The following is a 15,769-nucleotide window of genomic DNA, read 5'->3' on the forward strand; positions in this document are numbered from 1 at the left end:
GACCTATAGATAGAAAGTAGGTCAGTGGTTTCCTAGGGCTATGGAATGGGAAGGTAGGGGGAAAGGGGAGTGACTGCTAATGGATGGGATTTATTAGAGAGGGATCAAAGTGTTCTAAAATTGATTGTGGTGATGGCTATACAACTCTGCACATCCTAAAAGCCACTGGACTGTATATTTTAAATGGGTGATTGTTAATTACATCTCAATAAAGCTGTTTTTTTTTTTTAAAGTAATTCCAGAAACACCTGGGTGTTGGGCCTTGATAAACACTTGAACTCTACTGTTACTGTTACTGGTTGCTACTCAGCTTACCATGTACCTTTTCTCCTAGCCCCCTTTAACTTGACCTAATTTATTGTGATTCCAGTATTTAACATAGTCCAGGTCTTGGCCATTTCAGTTTTTTAAATATAAAGCTTCTTCAAACTGTAGTTTTGGAATCAGAAATCTCCAAACTTCTTAAGTTATGTAAATGCTTAGAGCATCATAGTTCTGACGTTACAAAGGCCACCTATTAGACAGAACCCTGAATATTGCCAGGAAATTCCTTCTCTTTCTATGTAGTCATTTGCAGAGTTGACTCTCTTCTTTCTTTTCCTTTTAAAGTTAGAACACAGAACCCTAGCACCTAGACATTCCACGTGACCTCACTTTTTCTCAATTAGTTACCAGGGTGATCAAATTAACTACATATGGAACCTCAGAGGCTGATCTCAGGTGGAAACAGCTCAGGTAAGATGCAGGAAGGCTGTGAATCCAGGCTGACCCTCAGGTCTGGTGAAGGCCAATGACTCAACCATAGGAATAAGATAAGAAGTTAATCACCTAAGGGATGGGCACTTGGGGCCATGAGAAGGGAAGCAGGACTGAAACCAGAAGTCTAAGTCAAAAGAAAAAGAAATTTGTGATTAGTAACTCCAATCACTGGTGGAAATGTGTGGTCAATTAATATTTTAGTTATTTGAAAGCTTGAATATAAAGCAGTAACGAGAAAAAGACAGAACCAATTAATAGAGAATAGCAAATCAGAAAGAAAAAAATACGAGGTGAAAAGAACTTTAGAATTATAATCAGAAGGCATGACTTCCAACTGACTCTAAGATTAGTAAGTCATTTTCATTTCCTGAACCTCAGTTTATTAATCCATAAAATGACTGAGTTGAATTTAGTCCTCACTGAATGCTAAACTGAATATCCGTCTCTGTAAAATCCCTTCCAGCTTTAAGCATTTAGGCATTGCAGACTGTCTTAGAACTGAAACCACTAGTTGTTTGTTCTGATGCTACCGAGCAAGGGAGAGAACAAATGTACAAATTCAAATTTAGTGGTCTTACAGGGGCCACAAGCCAACCAAGTCATCATATGGTGTTCCTATTTCCAAGTGACTCTACTCTCTCCTACACTGTGACATAGCTATGATACAAAGACTTTTTTTTTTAATTGCTTTTACAAGTTGTACTGCTTCAACATAGGCCAAAGCTTCTTAAATACCATCAAACATTTCCATCATATTTAGAATATAGAAACAAATTTAAAACAAAATTTTTATTGTGGATTTTCAAAACTGACCAGTATCAAAGCTGGACGTAGGCAGGACATCACAGCTTAACATCCTCTAAAAGGAAAATGGGGAAAGGGACCATTAGTCTTCAGTGGGCTGGAACAACATAAAATGCCTGCAAAACCCATGGAGCATTTCAGCAGAAGCATCATTCCCATGTAAGTTTTTACTCATGCATTTCATCAGTAAAGGAATTTGTCAAGTAGCTTTTACCTTCTTGTAGCCCAGAAGAAAGTATATTTTGAAAACAAAACACTGATTCGGTTTTACTTTCCTAAGTTTGAGCGAAGTGGTAGCTATACGAAACCTCAGGTTGACTGAAGGCTTTTCTATGTAGCAGTGGGAGGTTGTGAGAAAGTAGCCAGATGGTCCTGATTTTTAAGGCTAGATAGAGAGGTCAAGTTCCAGGCCTTACATAGGTTGCCGTTTTTCTCAGCTGTTTCTCACAGCACAGTGAGCTAGTGCACGTAGCAATCCCTATTTTGGGGTGGGATCAGCCATCCTATTTCACAATGAATATGTAGACCTTCATTGAAGGAATACACAGAATTCTGGCAATCCCAGTTTCCCTGAAGACACCTTTTCCCATACTTTTCAGCTGGGGCATCTTTTCCTCCTTTTTTGTGCCGCGTAGTCGGCTGCCGTGGGCGTTCCTTCCTCTGTAGTGCATCGCACGAGTGCGTCATCATATTGTCCGTGTACACGTGCCAGATTCGCGCTTAGACTGAAATCTCTTCGAGATCCGGAAGCGTATACCCTCCTATATTGGCGGTGCAGTATCTGAAGTAGCCTAGTTACTTAAGTAATATGTAATGAATGAATAGCTGAACTTGCCACCTGTTGAATGAAAGAATGAATGAACCCTCAATAAGAACTCTCTCCTTCCTGTGGGGCTCCACAGTGAAAATGCTGCTCTGATTTAGCAACAGCGTTAAAATCTTTAACTTGTTGGGCGGAAACGAACAAACAACACGGACAGGAAAGGGAGAAAAGAGAAAAACGGGAGGACGGGCGGCCAATAGGCGGCCGGCGCTGGATGGCCGGCCCCGCCGCAGGCCCCGCCCCCGCCCTGTCTGCGTCTGTGCGCGTGCGCCGGCGGGAGCGCGGCCGCTGGTCGGAGCCGGGGCCCCGGGGGCGCGCAGCCGGGAGAGTGTTTGACGTGGCAGTTCCCAGGCCAGCTGTAACTCGGCGAGCGAGAACAGCCTGTGGGGACACCCGCTGCAGGAAAGACGCGGGAGCAGCGGCCGCTGCGGGAGCTGGGTCACGGGAGCAACCGGCACTGGGAGCAGAGCGCGGGCTCTCTGAAGCCCGGCGGCGAGTGGGAGTCGACCAGGTAATGCCTTGCCCAGCCTAGTTGAGCTCAGGCGGGACCCCCTCCCCAGGCACAGCTGGAGTTGGGTGCGGTGCCCGGCCTGGGGTGGCGGGTGGCGTGAGGTTGGATGCTAACCTGTGGCAGGGCAGCGGAGGCGACCCCCTCCTTTGCTCCTTTAGCCCTTTGGTGCAGTTCAATAATGGGGGTGGGGTGGGTGGGCGTGGGCATTTTTTACCCGCCCTCGCCCCATCTTTGTGTCTAGGGATACTGGAGCTCCCTGGTTGGTCCTCAGTAGCCACAGTATTCTAATAACAGGCCAGCGGTTTTCTTGTCTCCGTATTAACTTAATTTCCTCTTCCTTGGAGGAAGGGAATGTTGTAAATACTCATAGTAATGATGGCAACTGTATATTGAAGCTTCAGGACAGCCTGATAGTGAAACTGATTTGTCCAAATCCGAACTTGATCGTGGGTGAGAAGTGCACCGTGGCTGGAATGGTTGAGTGATAGTGGACTGGGGGTTGTTCAGGGATTGAAGCTCCCCAGATTTTGATCTTAGGCCTGCTCGTGCCAGATGGCTTTCTGCCATGTTGCCACTTGAAGCTGAGTCAGGTTTCTATAACTTGGTGCTCCGTGTGAGGAAGTTTGACGTGGCACACTGGGTTGCATGAGGAAGCAGATTCCTGCCAGGACCAGTTAAGAGGGACCCGACTGCTTCCTGTGCTTTCGAGTGAACATCCCTACCTTTCCTTTCTGTCACCCAGCAACAGGCAGCTACGTAGGTGTGTTCCTGCTGACTTTCTAAGTGTGCTTGGTTGGATGAGCTTGACCAAAGCTCAGGCTGCCACGTCTCTTTCTGCTAAGTGGGAGGAGGGAAAATGTGTTGTCAGTAACAATGTGGACCGGCAGGCCTATTTCTCCTCTCTTTAGAGCTCTGCTTCCAGGAAGAAAGTGATCTTTTAAGATTTGTACTTCGCTGCTTTAGTTTTGGAAGCATAGTTTATATGAAAATGAAACCAAATGATGGCATGTACTTTCCTGAATATAGATCTATTTCAAATCTTAGCAGGTTTCACTGAACTTTTACCTTAAAAGTAATATCATAAAATAACAAAAGGAAGAATATTCCTATGCTGGGTGAAAAAACTGGAGAGAAATTGCAGACTCGTTGTTCTATATCTGGAAAGGCTTTCAGAGGCTTCATTTTGTAAGAGGGAACTGAGGCCCAGAGAGGTTCACCAGCTTATTTCATGCCACACAGCTAAGTATTGGCAGATTAGTAGTGAAAACCCATTTCTCTTGCCAGGATTCAGAGCTTTTTCTGTTATAAAAATTTTTGAGAATATTTCTATGAAATATTTCTTATTTATGAAACCTGGAAAAAATGGAGAACTTAAATTGATGTTTAGGTTCTGAATAGAATCAAGATGAATCTGTTGTATTTTTGAGTTGTGTGTGTGTGTGCCTAGACACATGAAATTGACTTTTTCCCTTAGTTCCTTAAATATATATGCATATATATTTCTTAGAGGTAAGATATTTAAATCAGAAAGGGAAGTCTCATCTTTGACTGAGAAACCACTGACAACTCTCAAATAGTTGTAGGCAATATATAGTTGTCATCAATATATGACTCATAAAATCAGTCCATTATCAGCTTATCTTCTGCTGTATTTGTTGGACTATTGATTTCTCTTTATCCTAACTGCCTGGTTAAAATTACTAATCAGGGTAGCACTAAAATGACACAAGTCAAAACATCTGATTGCAGACTAACGGCAGTTCTGCTGGTCAATCAGTTGAATGACGTGTGATTATTGTGATTATCTGTGCTTAAACAGGGCTGGGGGAACCAAAGACACCAAAATAGTAGATGCACTTATGAGAGACTGTGAATGAAAAAATCTGTGAGTGAAAAAATAATTGGCAGCTGCTATTCATGTTTTCGTGCCTGGGAATTTGCCTAGGACTGTAGAAGTGAGTTACTGAGTTCCACAGAGCTATGGTTAGAGCCTTTTTAGCAGATAATGATACTGTGTGTTGTATGATATGAAGCTGTCTCATGCACCTGATAGTTGTACCTTTCCTCAAACCATCATGCACATTTATTAACAGTGTTTGTAGTTTTAATAGCATTAAGTGACTCAAACCTTCTTGTTGACATTTTTTTCTTCTTTTGCAGGGTTCTTTGATAGAACTATTCCTTGGAATGATATTTCCATAATGAGTCAACAAGGTTATGTGGCTACACCTCCCTATTCTCAGTCCCAGCCTGGAATAGGCCTTTCTCCACCAAATTACGGGCACTATGGGGACCCATCTCACACAGGTTCTCCACCAGGTAAGGTGCATTATTTTGACTTGAATGTGATTATTGAATCTCAAGCTCAGAGACATAAGATGTTCTGAAAGAGCTTCTTTGGGAGAGCTGAATGGTCATTATATGCAATGTAATGTTCTGAGGTAATAGGATTGTTTGGAAAAGTCTACCTCATCAGTTTGGTTATGGCATGAAATACAACACATTTGTTTTTTAAATATAGATTAAAATAAAGAGACTTTCTGGTGTTTTGTTTTTACTGTTGGAGTTTCTATTGCTATTAATCAGTGGCATGAGGTTGTTGTAAGCCCTCAATAAAAAAACAAATTTTATATATATATATATACACACTACATACTAAATATATGGATATTAAATTTTTGTGTATATATATATGTACACACACCAAAGTGGTTTTGGCAATCATATCATAAAATCAATTTTGATATTGGAAAAATATCATTAGATTTCTACACTAAAGATTATTCAATGATAATTATAACAAGAAAAAACATAGCCTTGTCTTGAAATCATTATTGAATAATACTGGTTACTTTAAACTATGGTACCCAGCACGGAATCTTGGCTTTTGAGGCAGAGGTAGGAGAAGGAGTGATGGGTGGGACTACTGTTGCTCTGATGGCAGTTGACATAGTAAGGTCACCTCCCATTATCAAAGGCCTGCTCTGAGGGACCAAGTTTCAGGGTCAGAGGTGAGGCTAGTCATAGCTTGTTTCAGTACTGATGATCCCAAATTCCCTAAAAATGTTTGTGTAAGACAGTTCTTGGAACTTCTGGAATCCAACTCAAATCCTCAGTGGAAATGGGCTATATATAAATCAGTGAGTGCCTCTTGGGGTTCCCCAGGACTGGCTCAGATATGTGGCATCCAGGCTGCACTGGGCAGCATGTTTGGAGTGCAGGGTCAGCGAGGGGTTAGGAAGGCCCTCTAGGGAGGCTTGGTGGTAGCAGCCACACAGTTTGCTGCAGAAGATGCTCTAAGATTGTAAATTTCCTGTGGGATGCCACGCTTATGACTTAGTCTGCCCATAATTTTCAAAGACCTCCAGATGCTGCGGCATCCTCCTCTTGTTCAGGACCAGTCATCCCCATAACATTTATAGTTCCGGATCCTGTAGGAACCATTTAACCCCTCTTTCTCCAGTTTCTTTCTGTCTGGTGGTTCATTCCCCCTCTGCATTTGTGTGTAACGATAACTGTACATTACTCTTTTTTTGAGTGCTTACCATGTATCAAAAAGGTCCTAAAAGATTTACATGTTATTATCTTCTTTAATCCTTGAGCAATGCTTTGCAGTAGATTATTAGTCCCATTCTGCATCTAAGAAAACCAAATGTCTGGCACATTGCGACTTATTCAAGGTCACAGAGCTGGTGATGTAGCTAGGATTCATACCCAGGTCCCTCAAGAAAACAAATAAACTCCAATACACACCCAAGTATAGCACTCAGTATTACTCATCTTGACTTCCTCTCATCATAGCCATCTTCCTAAACAAGTACTCACTCCACTCACTCACTCTTCATCTTTGCCTCAGTCTCTCCATGGCCCAGGGTGGTCTTCAATCCCTAACTTGGGCCCCATTTCCCCTTCCCTGTCTCCCACGGGAGTCACTGGTGGTCTCCTAATACCAGATGCAGTAGAAACTGTCCTGTCCGCTTTTGAATTTGACACTGTTTGCTGCTTTTGTTTGTATAAAACTCTCTTCTCCTTTGGTTTCAATGATACTATCCTTTTGTTATTTTTCTTGATGGCTCTCTGGACACCTCCTTCTGAGGAGTCCCCGCTCCTCCACACGACCCTTAAGCAGTACTGTTTCTCCTTCTTTGTTTTATCTTCACCCCTCTTTTCCTCTCATGCCCTAGATTTTTTCCTTAACCATGTCATTCCATGTGAAGTGCTAGTCTCTCAGGTCTATTTCTCCAGTCCCTCCAACACTCCAGATCTAAGCCTTCAATTGCCTGCCTGTTTAAATAGGTACATAAAACTCATCATGTCCAAAATAATTCATTATTTTTTTCATAAAACCTATTTTTTTCTGGCATTCTGTGTCTCACCCAGCAGTCATCATTCACTCAACTACCCAAATAAGAAAGTTTCACTGTTTAAAAAAATCTCTCTCTTTTACCTTCTCCAATCTGAATCCTTTGGGGTAATTGTAAATATCTTTCCCACCTGCTTCCTTCTTTCTATCCTCTTGTCACTCTTCTTGGTCAAGCCATCCACCTCTCACCTGGATGACTAACATGGTCTCTTAACCATTGTCCCTCTCCAGTGCTGCCTTTCTCCAAACCATCTGGTCCTGAGCTGGAGGGACTTTTATGGCATACATATCTCATTCTGACTTTCTTTTGCTTCAGACCTTCCTGGTGCCACCAGAAAGCCAATTCGTGCCTCTATGTGTACCCTCACGCTCCTCCTTCACTCAGTTCACGTGTGGTGCTTGCAGGGATTTCGGACCACTATTCTTCCTCCACCTTATTTATAAATCCTCTTCTTCGGTCTTCTCTAACACCCGTGCAGCCTCTCTCCCTTTTACCACACTGTATGTAATAGATGTTCCTGAGCGGAGAAGGCCCTCATTCAATGACTGAGTGAGTGACCAGCTGCTGCATTCATCAGCAAAACACACAGGTGTTTACCAGTATTAAAATACTGTCTTCATTGGGTTCAGTCCTTTATGCTTTAATTGAAACCTCTTTCTCCTTATTCAATTCTCAGATGGATACCAGGCTATCAGACTCTCTAAATACACCTTCCTGTAAATTGTGATGTTTCTGTTTAATTATTTAAGGCTGTTGCTAAATTACCCCAGACTCTCTTTCTCTGTGTTGAATAACCTTAGATCTCTTACTCTTCAGTCATCATGTGCCTTCTTTTCTCACCTTTTGGTGACCCTTTTGTCGGTTTTTTTGTGACAGACACAAGCAACCTAGTTGTGGTTCCTGGAAGTAACTATTCTACCCTAGATCTGGCCCGTGCTAAGTCATGCTTGTATTTCTTATATACCGTATTGCCGTTAGTGCCATGTACTAACATGTTTAACAGATCTACTGAGTGAGCAAAATGCTTGTGGCGCTACAACAGTGAATACCATGACGTATGTACATGTCTGGTAGGACGCACATTAAGTAAACTGACAACGACCGTGCAGGGGAAGCACCATCTTAAGAAAGTGGAGGGTGGGGTGGAAGCATGTGGCAGGGGTGCCTAACCAAGACCTCCAGGTGGAGTGAATCTTCCTGGAAGGAAGGACCTGAAAGATGAGTGAGAGCTGGCCAGGGAGGCGGCTTGCTGGGGCTGGGAGGTGGCACTTCTGAGGACCTGCAAGAGGTTCAGTGTGGGTGAGGTGTAGAGTGTGAGCAGAGGGGTGCCCCCCCAGAGTGGAAAGTGAGGCAGCTTCAGATTTTATTTAGGCTGTATTCTACGGGTAGTAGGGTGCCCCCGAAGCATCGTAAACTGGGAAGGGTCACAAGCCCGTGTATGTTTTTGAGTTCCACGCCACATTAGAAAGCGTGGAGAAGGAATCATAGTGGGCACGCTGCTTTCTGGAGCAGGGATTCTTATCCTTAGCACTGTTGACGTTTGGGGCTGGCTCTTTCTTTGTCGTGGGACCCTGTGCTGTGCCCTGTGGGTGTTGAGCAGCGTTCTTGGCCTCTACCCATTATTAGATACCAGTGCTCCCTCTCCTGCCCTGACCCCCGACCCCAAGTCATGGCACTCAGAAGTCCTCGACCTGCCAGATGTCCCTTCAGGGGCTGCATCACCCTTGGTTGAGGACCACTGGTCTGAAAGCTGAGAGGCAAGGACTGTTGATGTTCTGGAACAAGGGGTGGGGGCTGAGGCGCTGGTGAGGCTTCTGTAGGTGCAGCACCAGGCACAGTGTCTCAGGAACGGTCGTCCTTATGGTTCTGCCCATATAATAGGGACTGTGTTTATTTTAAACTTTTTTTTTTCACAAATGATTTTAATTTTGGTTTTAGTTTGTCAGATCCAGGGCTAAATCCAAGATATGCTTTTCTGTGGTGTTGCTTTGGTCAGGGTTCTTTCGCTGATAGCAGAAACCCATAGCGGGAAGGGATTTGTAAAACGGTATCTGGAAGCTGAGAGAATGTTAGAGAGCCAGAGAGCTAGGCTTGGGACCCTGCGGTCCACAGAGTGCACACCCCACACAGGACTATTCCGTCAGCAGCCACTGCCTTTCTACCCCAGAATCACCGTCTGTGCCCCTGGCCAGGGTCTCCCAAAGGTGTGTTGCTTTGCTGAAGTCAGAGCACATGGCAGCCCGGTTTCTCAGGGAGTCTGGGAGTGGAGATTCCATCTTTCCAGGTCAGGGCAGTACAAAAAGGCAAGCCAGAAGGGAATTGGAATTGGCATTGAGTGAGCTAGTCTATAAAATCTGCCACTGTATTAAAGGCCAGTTTATGATTTAGGTATTTTTCTTTTGGCATAAGCATAGTTAGATCTTAATCATGATATGGTTTTCCTTTCCTATTAAGATTCTCACACTGCTCTGTAAAAATCCTGATTTCTCTTTATCTCTGATCACTTTTGAAAATGCCAGTTATGTGGCCAGGCGAAAACTATGACTTTGCAGATAACAATGATACTGACTTCCCTTTGCCATGAGTGAGGAGTCCAAAAGGCACCCAGGACTTTTCAGTCTGATCCCAACCAACCTGGGCAGCCTCTGCTCCGGCCACTTTCCCCGCCAGCCATCGACGCTGAACCCTTTGCAGTCCCCCGTCACTCCATATTCTCTCAGGTCTTTGTCAAGCTTCTGCCTGGAATCCCCTATCCTGTCTCTCTACTAATGCAACTCATGCCTGTCCTCCAAGATTCAGCTCAAGCAGCCCTTCCTCTCTGAACTTTTCTTGATTCCCCAGGAAGCATTAGGTAGTCCTGCCTGTTATAACGCTCAGCCCAGGGCGCTGTAATGTTTGATTACACAGTTGTCTCTTCCACAAGAGCTCTTCGTGCCTCAAAGGCACAGTGGATGTATGTTGAACAAGAATGGGTTTGAATCATTGCTATAGAGTTGATTTCCAAAAATAAAAGGGAGAGAACCCTTACTAAGATTGGTGTGTGACAGTTCTGCTTGAGTATATAAGAATATAAGAATTGAGTTTTGTTTTTGTTTTTAGAAACAAGTTTATTAAAACGTGCGTCTCACATTCACATGAAAATATCAGAACATGAGTAACTCCGAAAACTGCTTTTTGATTCTCTGGATGTACATATGAGGGTTGCTGATGAAATTGCTCTTTACCTTCTTATTTAAAAAATGAGAGTATCTTTGGTTTCTTGTAGTGTATGTATTTACTGCTTTAGGGCTAGTGTTGTAGGTTTTCTACTATCGTCCAAAATAATGCTTTAAGAATGAAGATACAAGTGTGCCTATCATTGTGGTGTATAAGTCCTGTGAGAATATAATTCCTTGAAAAAAAGGAGAGCAAGGGATATGGCCAGGGAAGAGGGGACTAAAGTTTTTTGACCATTAAGTTTATCTGTCAGGCATTGTTCTGGATGCTCTTGTACCATTGCCTCATCTAATTCTCAAAACAGTCCTCAGATATCTATCTTGATTGTGAGGGTGGTTTCATAGGTGTATACATCTATCAAAATTCATCAAATCATACATCTGAAATATGTGTAGTTTACTGTATAGGAATTAGACCACAATAAAGATGTTTTTAAAAAAAAAAAAAACAGTCCTCAGAGGCAGGGGAAATTATTACCAGGGAACAGTGTTAAAAGTCTAGGTTTCAAAAGATCAGAGAATCTTGTCAGGGTCACAGGTGTTAAATGGTAGGGGAGGAATTCAAACTCCAGTCTGTGTGACTGCAAGTCTCATGTTTTTCTAACTTAGCTGGGTTTGGGGTTTAAACTCTATATAAAAATAAGAATCATATTTGTTTTTGTTCTTGGTATATGGGAAATGGCTAAAAGAAGCGCGACTGTAAAGTCGTTACGACATTTTTCTTAAGCTTGAGGAATCCTGTGTTAAGAAACCTTTGTGAAAGTTTCAATAATATTATTTATGAATGCTGCCTCTTCACTGGTTATATTTCATCCGAGATTACCCAAGCATCTGAAAGCATGCTCTCCAGAGTATTATGACGACAATATAAGAAACTCTTCCTGGGCGACTGCAAGGTCGTCCAGTCACTTCCCTTGCTGTCCAAGGGAACAAACTTTCTTGAGGAAGATAAAAGGAGAAAAGAGATGTTGAGTATGAAATACTGTCATGAGGTCAAATAGAGGCGTACACAGAGGGCAGCCAGGAGGTCACTGATGAAGGCATCAGAGAGGAGGGTAGAGTCAAAAGTAAACTGAATGGCCTGGAGCAAAGACAAGCAGGATGGAAATAGAAAAGAGCAAGTAGAAGAAATGTACTTTTTCTTTTCTTGTCTTTTTTTTCTTCGAAAAGGCTGAAAGGGCTGTTGCAAGTAGTCTAGTCTAAGCCTTTCCTTATGTAGTGAGGGGAAACTGAGATCCCCAAAGATGAACTTCTTGTCCAGCACCATGCATCCACTGGTGAGTGGCCAGTTGGGGCATTGAACCGCTCTAACCCAAGCTCAGTAATTTTCCCCGCATGCCACAATTCGTCTGGAAGAAAAGAGAAAAATGTCTGAGAATAGTTCTAACGAAAAACTTAAAGATCTCAATTGGAGAAGAACTACTTATAAATTAAAACACGGTTTCTGCCAGGAGCATCTCTTAATCGTATGTGATCCCGTATTCTGCATGAGTGAATGTGATGACTTGAGTTGTTTATCACCCAACTCTTTGGAATCCTGGAACAATTACTAACTCTGAAGCTGTGCTCTGGATTTGTTGGAGAAACAGATGCTACTATCCGTTTGCTTTCATCATGCTGTAACTCAAATGCATTTTCAGAGGTTTTTTTTTTCCCCCATGGTTAGAGTTAGGATGCTCTATGATGACTCATCCTGTTTTCTTCCCCAGATTTATATTCTGATATCCAACTGGTACTTTTCATTGTGTATTCTAGTACTGTTAGTGTGATAGTGTGTCCCATCAAGTTACCTCTACCAAATGCAAAGTTTTATTTTTTCTGTTTTAGTTTATGTTTAATGTTAAAATGATTTCTTTATTTTCCTCTTTCCCATCACTGTGATGGTCAGATAATGATGCCAGAGCCTGGCATTGGGAAGTCTGTGATGATTAAAGCAAGTGAGAAGAACTTGTTCCAGCCTGTTTCTTCCTCTCTTCCTCATTCTAATTTGTATTTTTAACCTAGTCTCTTTGCATCCTCTGTCTCTTCACACTTTCATACTCTTCTAAAATCATACCCTTCCCTTGCAGGTGTGATGAAGCCAGCAGGGCCTATGGGGGCTGCTGCCCCCGGGGGGATGTTGTCTCAGGGCCATCCACCTCCTGGACCTCATCAGTTTGGCCAGAATGGAGCTCATGCCCAAGGTCATCCTCCTCAAAGGTGAGACAGATGCCAACTCTCATTTTTATATTTTACTAAAATTACCTCACATGTCCTTCTAAACTTGCACGTTTATTTATTGAAAATTTGACCTCTTGATACTACCCACATCCTCGAAAGCATCTACTGGAAAACTGCCCTAGGAAACCAAACATTTAAAAAAGTTAGGAGGGAAAAAATCCAATACTAGTACATATTTTAAAAAATATGAAAATTTACTTGTGTCAATACCACACATTTTAGTTTTGGGTTACATGTAGTCATCTTATTGTAGAGTTTGTGTTAATCTCCAGTTCCTTCAGATGCCTATGGCTTGTGTTCCCCAGTGAAATTTTAAAACACCTGGTCTGTTGAATCCTTTGTAGGATGGAGCTCAGTGCCAGTAGGTGTGATAAATATCTTTTAAAAAATTAAATCAGATTAGGGCTAGTGGTAAAGACTGCGGATTTGATGTGGATGCCAGTGAGGGACTCTTGAAAGGAAGCTGATAGTAAAAACAACACAGGAAAGAAATCTTTTGTTTGTGTTTATAAGTTAAAGAAGGGAAAAGTTGGAGACAGGCCTGGAGAAGCCAAGGGATGAGATGTGGGAGATGCTGGAGATGCTGAAGCCCTGCGACCCCTCAGGACCATCCCCTGGAAAGGGAGCCCGCATCACACCTGCCCTGCTGGAAAGCTGGTTACTGTTTGTCCTGCGAGGTGCTGCTGCTGAGAATCCAGTGCCAAGCTGTAGACAAGTGTTTACATTGGAATTTGTCCAAGGATTACCCAGAGACTTTGTTTCCCAGGTTGTCCGGCTGCACAGTTGGGGTGGATGGGGGTTGGAGGGAGTAACCCCTCTGAAGGACTCTGGACCCTGCTGATGGTGAGGCCATTTAGGTACCCTTCCAAGGAGCCTACAGTCCCTCATATTGGGAAAACTCCCTCTGGAATGTCTCTTATCATCAAGTTCATTCTCTTACAGGGCATTTGTGAGATTGATGTTTCCTGGCTCTTGTTTGTTGTGATAACATTTGCCATTGAAATGGTAGCTCTGAGATGCAGAGTGAAGGTTAATGCAGGGAGCAGTGGATGAGTGAGCCTGAGTAGTTTGGTTTACATGGGACTGTGGTTTGAACAGGGAGCACAAGGTCAAAAGCCGTATTTGGGACCTGCCTCCCCGGGCCCTAGTCTCAGGAGCATGGTGGTGGGGCTCGAGGGGAGAGCAGAAAGAGTGAGCCAAGATGCTGCCACCCCTGGTTCAAGCTGTTAGCTCACAGAGTAATGTTGGTGACATTCCTGGGCCTCTCAACCTCAGTGTCCTCACTGGTAAAACGAGGAAGTAGAATTCTCAGTCCAGAGGACAGGGAGATGATCTGGAGAAGTACATTGTTGTGAATTGCCAAGCAGGTCAGATTTTTTTTTTTGAGGAAATGCAAAAATCGAACAGCTGCTTTGAAGTTAGAAAAGATTTGGTTCACTGGTGTGAGCCTAGATTAGATTCGTCTTTTTGGCTGTTTCCATTTGTTTCGCATGAATTAGATTGTTTAGGTGTAAGTAAAGCCGAGACTTTGCCATCAGACAGATCTTAGCTGTGTGGTTGGGAGCTCAGCACAGCATCCACACGGTGCCAGGTAGAAACTCTAGGGTTGGGTCTTGTTGATACTCTTGGCTCAGTCAGTTCCTGGCTGGACGAGTTACTCTGTCTCTGTGCGCCTTGGTTCCCTCATCACAATTATAACAATAATGGTGGGGTTGTGAGGATATGATCATTAATGCATACAAGGAACCTTGCACAGCGCACAGCGTCCATGAGAGACTCAGTGTGTGTTGAGTGGAACACCATTTCCACTGGATATGGAAAGTCTACTGTCTGTAGCTTGCCCTTCGTACTAGCTCAGTGTTAGCACCCATGACAGCTCAATTTAGGAATTTGCTTTCATTGTGATTCCCAGGGAAGCACTGACAGATTTTGCCCCATCTCCTCCACTTCCTCCACTATTCATTTGCTTTAATTTGAACTGTGGATCAAAGGTTGCAAATGGGATTAAAAAATGGTAAAGGCTAGTATTCAGGCCAAGCCTTCATGGTGACCCTGCTGCCTGCCCTCACGAGACCTGTGTCTGTGTATACAGTTCAGAGCCAGGCCAAAGGGTGCAGTGACTGCAGGTGAATCACACCAGTGATGACAGGTTGTCAGAGAGCAGAGACCACATACGACCTTTCTAAGGTGATCACAGCACATCATGGAGTCCTTGTACTTAGAGGACCCAGGATAGAAATCTCTTAAAATTTTACCATTATCTAAACTGCCGAATAAAACAAGATCAATTCAGAGTCGTCACATTGATTTCAATTTTAAAATGGATAATTTTTGTTTTTAAATATTTGCGATTTCAGAGGTAATGTTTCATAAAATTTAAAAAGGCATACCGAGTCATTTGTCTTTTTGATCTTGGCTGAGGCAGAATAAATGTGGTAAACTTGTAAGTGGTACTGAAGTTATCTACAAAGGGTTACTGCTGGAAGGATTAATCTATGAAATAAAATCAATAACTGACAACTCCATTTTTTAATTATGGGGAGAAGAGCCAGTTAGTCAATTGTAATTGTTCTGTTTTGACTAAGACGTGGCAAACTGGGAGAAGCGAGGGTGGGAAGGAGGCTCATCTTCCCAAACTGAAGCTATTATGGGGTGAATCTATATTGGCTGCAACGGAAAAGGAGGAAGCAAGAAAAATAAGAGAAATACATAACTGTTTCTCTTTTTTTGTGTGTGTGGGAAGCAATGATATAATTTGGCAGAGTTTTTGTTTTTTCTGTTCTATGGGCCGAGAATTTAAAGTCTAGATTTTGTATCAATCAAATCTTGAAGAAATTGGCACCTCATCTCCACATTCTAATAAACTTCATCATCCAGCTCACTTCCTGAGTAGTTCGTTGCAAACTTGAAAATGTAAAGTGTTTGAGGTTGAACAGGCTACAGACAACTGAGTCAATTCTCCAGAGGTTTAGGGTTAAATTTAAGGCTAAATTTTCATGTTCTATTAATTCTCTGGTTGTCATTATTGACTATTATTTTTGATGGTGAAACTTCCTTCTTCTGACTCTCAATG

General features: G+C 42.8%; 1 protein-coding gene across 3 annotated transcripts in view; it reads left to right on the forward strand.

Annotated features, from left to right (window-relative positions):
• The first annotated feature begins 710 nt into the window (after positions 1-710).
• The window catches only part of SEC24D (SEC24 homolog D, COPII coat complex component), a 99,554-nt gene continuing 84,495 nt past the window's right edge, over positions 711-15,769 (forward strand). Inside the window, exons 1-3 of one of the 3 annotated variants that reach the window (XM_072938317.1) lie at positions 711-735; positions 5,058-5,216; positions 12,546-12,675. In XM_072938317.1, the coding sequence (XP_072794418.1) occupies positions 5,099-5,216; positions 12,546-12,675 (248 nt within the window). In that variant the 5' untranslated portion in view covers positions 711-735; positions 5,058-5,098. Of the gene's footprint in view, positions 736-1,517; positions 1,723-2,660; positions 2,898-5,057; positions 5,217-12,545; positions 12,676-15,769 lie in introns of those variants that run through there. The other 2 variants (XM_072938316.1, XM_006213918.4) reach the window with 2 other exon arrangements.

Source organism: Vicugna pacos, chromosome 2 (genome assembly GCF_048564905.1).
Source record: "Vicugna pacos chromosome 2, VicPac4, whole genome shotgun sequence".
In the NCBI taxonomy this organism is placed as follows: domain Eukaryota; kingdom Metazoa; phylum Chordata; class Mammalia; order Artiodactyla; family Camelidae; genus Vicugna; species Vicugna pacos.